The 6436-nt window shown below is 43.0% G+C and overlaps 1 protein-coding gene across 1 annotated transcript; it reads right to left on the bottom strand.

Annotated features, from left to right (window-relative positions):
• On the bottom strand, positions 1 to 5227 carry LOC120641765 (gamma-aminobutyrate transaminase 1, mitochondrial-like). Its single transcript, XM_039917994.1, has 19 exons — positions 4991 to 5227; positions 4074 to 4204; positions 3833 to 3917; positions 3597 to 3669; positions 3405 to 3502; positions 3202 to 3294; positions 2694 to 2767; positions 2527 to 2565; positions 2322 to 2410; positions 2144 to 2220; positions 1984 to 2058; positions 1664 to 1711; positions 1512 to 1595; positions 1347 to 1434; positions 1164 to 1242; positions 976 to 1066; positions 802 to 880; positions 526 to 641; positions 1 to 444 (listed from the first exon to the last, which is right to left on the bottom strand). The coding sequence occupies exons 1-19, from the start codon at positions 5033 to 5035 to the stop codon at positions 370 to 372; spliced, it is 1539 nt and encodes a 512-aa protein (XP_039773928.1). The 5' UTR covers positions 5036 to 5227; the 3' UTR covers positions 1 to 369.
• Between the last annotated feature and the right edge of the window lie 1209 nt (positions 5228 to 6436).

The raw sequence follows: 6436 nt of genomic DNA, 5'->3' as shown, positions 1-6436 counted from the left end.
TTGCAGGCAAGGTTTAAACTGCACCCCTTTCATTTTATTTGTAACCACCTTTTTTTCTCATTACAAGGTATTTATCGGAGTATTCTACCAATAAGGATTATGATATGCATTATCTTCAGGAATGACAGGGCAGCACACATTTGAGATATCTGTTCTCACCAATAAGGTTTAAAAACATGTATGTCCTTTATATTAGTGGTCACAATTGCTCAGTACACAGCAGCTGCTACCTTGCACAGTTGTTGCCCTTCAAGAACAGTGCCCGTTGCAGCATTATTATTGCCATCTCCCAGCCCCGAACTTATTCTTCTGTACATCAGCTGTGTTCATCGCTGCCTGACGTTTATCGTCATCGTCGTCGTGCTTGGCTTAACTCCTCTTGGTTTTCAGCTCCGCCACCCTCGCCTCCGTGGCCTTAAGGGCTTCCCCGTAGATGCTCACCAGCTGAAAAAGCAAAGCCATCGGTGTTACCAGGAGACTCGAGACTTGAGAGGACAATGGTGACACTTGAACCACTGATCTTACCTCGTCGACTTCCCCAGGTGTCATGATCAGTGTCGGCGACATCATGATAGCGTCGCCGGCAACCCTCACCAGCATGCCGCGCTTCTGGCACTCCTGCCCAAAGATTGCACCAACGCCTGAAAAAGCATCACCCGACAGTATACAGACTTTAGTTCCCGGCAGATTCAGGTTACGCTTTGGTTCCAAGATGGTGACTTCTCTAGGTACCTTGGAACAGGATTAGTAAGGCCTAACTCTATTAAATTTCACTGTGTAGCAGCTGCTACATTTACTTACCCCATTCAGCAGGGAATAGATCAGTTGGTGACTTGTTGTTGGTGAATTCAGTTCCCATTATCATCCCTAAGCCACGTATCTGCAGTACAGGAGCAGTGTAGTCATGTATTTGAACAACAAAAGTAGCCTCTGGCCTCTGGGTAGGTTTGGCAATTCAGAAAGAGAGATACACACCTCCCCGATAATTGGACTGTCTGCAAATGCCCTAATTCCATCCTGAAACTTTGGAGCAATCTGCCTGACATGGCCCGGAATATCCCTTTCGCTGATGCCCATTTTTGCAAAGCATTCATCAGGAACAAGAGATATATAACTCAAATAGGTGCAGGAACACTGTCATGTTACAAAAAGGTCAAGCATACCGATAAATTTTCAGAGCTTCTATGGCCACAGCACAGGCAACTGGATGACCGGAGTATGTAAATCCATGAGCAAATGAACCTGCGACAAAAGGAAACATGTCACCACATGAGATGTTCCAGGAAAACTCACCACATGCCAATGCAGAAATATTATAGTTGAGCTCACATAAATCATTAACTTACCAAGCTTATTGCTCTGGGAATGAATCACATCTGATATCTCTGGGCTAACGAGAGTTGCTCCGATGGGTACATAAGCATTCGAAAGAGCCTGTTAAAATGAAATTGGCATGACTCGTTCTACATTATAAGCACTGTTCACGAATACAGTGGTGCTGAACAATTCACCTTAGCTAGTGAAACAAGATCCGGTTTGATGTTATAATAATCAGATCCAAACATGGTTCCCAACCTTCCAAATGCAGTGATGACCTAGAATGAATTGACAGTCAACACATGCATTGCAGACATTGTTTGATTTCATAGAAAGTGTTAAATACCTCATCTGCTATGAAAAGAATGTCATACTTCTTGACCACTGCTTGAATCTGTTGATAGAAAACAAAATGACATACAGTAAGCAATCAGAACAAGAATTGAAGTCATTGACGTAGTCCTTTGCTAATACGCCAACTCTAGCAGTTCGTGAACAGTGAACAATGCTGTTTTTCTGGAACCACTATGATGAAATGAAGGGCCCTCAAAAGACAATGAAATGAAGGAAGAAAAAGGGAAGAGACAGAGAGACATGTGAACAAAGCAGCTATACTTTCATAGTTCAGTTTGCTGATAGGAGACATCAGGATTCATAGTAGATAACCTTGTCAAAATAGGTCTTCGGAGGAGGGATGACACCACCAGCACCCATCACAGGTTCAGCAATGAAAGCAGCAATCTGATAAATCAAAGGAAACACATAAGGTTAAGCTTTAGAACTATTTGACAGCATGCAAACGCGAGGTTGGTTATAAGAACTTCACTGTTTCTGGTCCTTCTTTCAGAATAAGATTCTCTAAATTGGTGGCAAGTCTAGTAGCAAATTCTTCTTCTGTCTCACCTGTTCCCCACCAAATAATTTATTAGCAAAACATGCTGGGCTGAATTCATACATCAGCTTTGTTTCTGGAATTCATCTAGCAGAACTTTAAATCATATTACCAGGAAGATGATAACGCCAGTAGTGAGGGCAGTCAGTGTGCAGAACAAAAGGTGCTGGCAGATCAAACTTCTGGTGCAGGGCAGGAAGACTGAAGATAGAGTGGCATTTAGAGAATTATTAAAGATCTATATATAAGTGTTGTTAGACACATGTTTTAAAGATGTATGCAGGCATACTGGCTTATTTTTGTAGGACAGTACTCACCCAGTTAAGCTCGATGATATCAATGTAGACCCATGGTATCTGCAATAAGTGTAACAAGCAGTGAAAATGGAATCCCAAAAGCTTCCAGATTTTCATAGAACTGAACAACTTGAATGGGCATTTATGCTTTTTTCAAGAACAAAATTTGATAATTGTACAAAGCTTACGCTTTTGTCCGTGCAATAAATTTCTTCTTGTTTGGTCTCCCCAATGCATTGTTATAATACCATACCAGTTTGACCTGTAAAATAAAAGTGTCAGCCCATGTGAGAAACAAAATCATGTGTACATCAGAGAAGGAAAAAAACACATTAAAATACTAGAATAAAAAACCTCAGGTGTTTTCCAGTGAGCTAGATATATTGCATAGAATAGAATACTTGGGGTTGGGGCACAATGGCCATATCTCAGAAAACCATGATTGATGAACCAACAACCATTTACTAGTAATGGGAGGGCACCGACATATTTCTTTTGCGATGTGTAAATACCACACTTCCCTCTAGTTAATATGTTTAATTACTTAAAGATGAGAGGCTGATGCAACAGTCACTATTTAAGCAGTTTCAGTTATTTGAAGTGAAAAATGAAGAACAGTAACGGCAAGACCATTGATGACATGAAATGTTTGAACTGTAAATTGCAGAAAATGGTAGGTGCCATTGATAGTCACACCTGAGAGTCATTGGCTTCTGAACCACTATTTGTGAAGAACACTTTTCCCATTTCCCGTGCAGTGAACATGCTAAGAATCTCCTGCGCAAGATCCTGAAAGCAGTAGCAAAGCTCCAATCATCAGTTGGACGGCGATTTTCAAAGCCACACTGATTTCAAACACGACAAAACTACTATTTGATGAATGATTCAAGAAAATATACCAATGAAGGTCTGGTTGTGCGGTTCCAAAAGGAATGATAGAAGGGTAACTTGTTTAATTGATCAGTTGCTGCTTTGACTAATCGAGGCTCGCTACCACCTGAAGACATAATGAAGTAATATAAGCAGGTCTGACATTACTAAAGGTGCAGAAATAAATGGTGTCTCATTGTCACAAAATCGTGTGCACATACCTAAAGCTGTACACCATAGTCCTGCAAGAGAATCTAGGTACTTATTTCCATTTATGTCATAAACATAGGAACCCTGTATATAAAAGTAACATGTTAGACTGAGAAATGTAGTCCACCAATGTGAGAAAAAGCTTGTATATAGATTAGTCAGCATTCTAAACTTAACTTTCCAGAATTCAATACTACATTTCAAGGGATGTAAATCAAAATAATGCCCCAAAGCTCAGAGTCACAACCTCAGATCTCTCGATAATCAGTGGATGCAAGTCATTGCTCTGCCAGCCAGCTGTAAACGGTGCCAACATGCCATGCCCCTTAAATCTGGACAGATGACTTTGCAAGTCAGTAACAGGCAGTAATTTACATAGTAACCCAACTCTGCATACAACACTATGCATGTAGTAGAATACAACTGACACTATGCATGTAGTAGAATACAACTGTGAAGATTCCAGCAAAGAGAAACGAATGGCGTACCCATTTTCTTCAGTTGAGTCAGATTGGGAAGATGGCGCTGAACTAAAATGTCTGATTGATCCATCCGACAAACATTCTGCTTGCCCTTGCAAAGTTGCAGCGCTGGTTACATACTTCACCAAGCTGCTTGCCTGTAAATGGGCAGGAAAGAGGAACACATGAGCTGTGACGATGGCAAACCTTGGCAGGTGTCTGAAGTCTGAACGACAAAGGTCGAATATTCATGCCATAGTACCTGAAGCCACTACATGTTCAGTATTGAACAAGAAGCATCACACTTTCTACATTGAAAGTCAAATGCAAGAAAGGTAATCAACTTTGCATCACATAGCACTACACTAGGATCGAAAAAGGTAATGTAAAGAACCATACAGTACAATCACTTTGTAAGCAAAATAATATGAGAAAATTGGGAAATTTAAGGGGAGCAAATACATACTTTGAAACATTTGTTTTTCTCCTTTTTTTTCGCCCGAAAATTGCCATAAAGCTGGGTATTTTTCCCCTCAGCAGTCAGGCCACAGTTTCAAATCTAGGAGTTCGTAAAGTATAATAATTCCGATGAGTCAACTGCTACCTCCATGCAGTTGCGAATTCTAAATAGAAACTGCTCTATGTGTAATTTGTCGTATCTTTACCTCCAAGTACTCTAGGTAGTCAACCAGGAGTAGTACACGAGAAGGAAAGGAACTCGCCCAGAAGAGCTTTTTAATGAAAAAGCATAATTATCCAATTCTACCCAGACAGAATCCCCACCCACTTTTCTGAAGCGGCGAACGCCAAGATTCCTATCAAAAATACCGTCTCCTTCCCAACTCAGCCGAAGAGAAGGCGGCTCCAGCTGCCCATGGCTGCGATTGGGTCCGCTGTAACCAAGAAATATTCCGCCTTTCTCCAGAGAAAGAGAGAACCGTCACCTGGGCGGAGGCATTTGATCGGAGCAGGCGCCGCGCAATCATCATCTTCCCCCGAGACGGAGACGGACGGCGGCCTCACGAGTTGATGGAACCAGGAAGGGAAGGAACAGCGCGAGAAGAGAGGCTGAGAGGGGCCAAGCGAGGAGGAAGGCGCACTTGGCGGAGGAAGACGTGTCCTATTTTGTCTATGGAATCTCCTCCTCCTCCCCTTGCTCCACTGCCCACTCTCGTCACGGCAAATCAGACGACGGAGGGGGAGGGCGTGGAAAATTGTGCGGTTAAACAACCGGACTCTCAGTGCAGACAAGGGAGGGAGAATAAGAAGTTTTATTTATTTCTACTTCGGTTGCTCGTAGGTTTTACCAAAATTGTAGGTTAGTTCGGAGTATATATACGAGGGAAGATTTTATTATAAAATTATCAATATTTGGAGAATAGAAAATAGTCTCTCATACATGTGTCTTGTACTTTATTCTTGTGCTTGTCGTGAGAGAGGGAGAGGATCCAACTGTTTGACGACGTGACGAGAAACCAAGGTCATCGACATCATCGTCAAGGGGCATGCAGATCTACGACAATGCATGCCTAATGCCCTACGCTGTATGTATTTACTGATAATTGTCCTACGCGGCAAGGGGAGTAGATCAAATTGGCATCCAACCAACAAGGTACGAATTGTTTAGACCACGATCTAGATTAGATCTCTATTACGGACCTCGAACCGGAAGAATCTTTTTCAATCTACTGCGTGTAGCGGACCAATCAAGGTTGCACGCACATAAACGTGACGTGCCATGAAGCAGCCACGTAAAACACATCACAGGCATGTGTTGGCAAGTAGTAACGCAAGAAGCTAGGAAGTAAAAAATAGATTGAAGTTACACTTTGCTCTTAATTGCATATGCGTATGCATCTGCGAGGAAATTAAAGAGAGAACGACTACTACGCGATATGGTAATCGATCGTGTGCAGGAAGGGCGACACGAAGTCGATGAATACCTCTACTGAACTAGTTTGACAGCTACGGATCTGGACTTGTAGTCTTGCACGCACGCTGCATGTGCGCAGTTGAGCACCGCAAATCCTTGGAGGCAGTGACACGAGTGCCGTGGCGCCCATGGCGATGGCGATGGCGATGCTTGCCCGCGGCTGCGTCCAAGGATGACACTCCTGATGACACGAGTAGGAGTGGAGCCATGAAAGAGATGGTGGCGGCCTGGCGGGGCTTCGTAGGAAAAAAAAAAAAGATGCCCGGTCGATTGGCATCTTGTCAGATGTGCGTGCCCCCTTTCCACTCGACCTTTCTTGTCACAAGTGCCCACAACCAGCTGCGTTCCGTCCTCGAAACCTTTCTAGCAAGTGGCTGAGTCACGGGGGGTGAAGTACCGAAGTAGGATTGCGAATTTGCGTTGCAGACAAAGCAAACTGCTGCGTGGACAATAGTCA

Source organism: Panicum virgatum, chromosome 7K, assembly GCF_016808335.1.
Source record: "Panicum virgatum strain AP13 chromosome 7K, P.virgatum_v5, whole genome shotgun sequence".
Classification (NCBI taxonomy): Eukaryota; Viridiplantae; Streptophyta; class Magnoliopsida; order Poales; family Poaceae; genus Panicum; species Panicum virgatum.
This window is presented reverse-complemented; position numbering and strand designations above follow the sequence as displayed.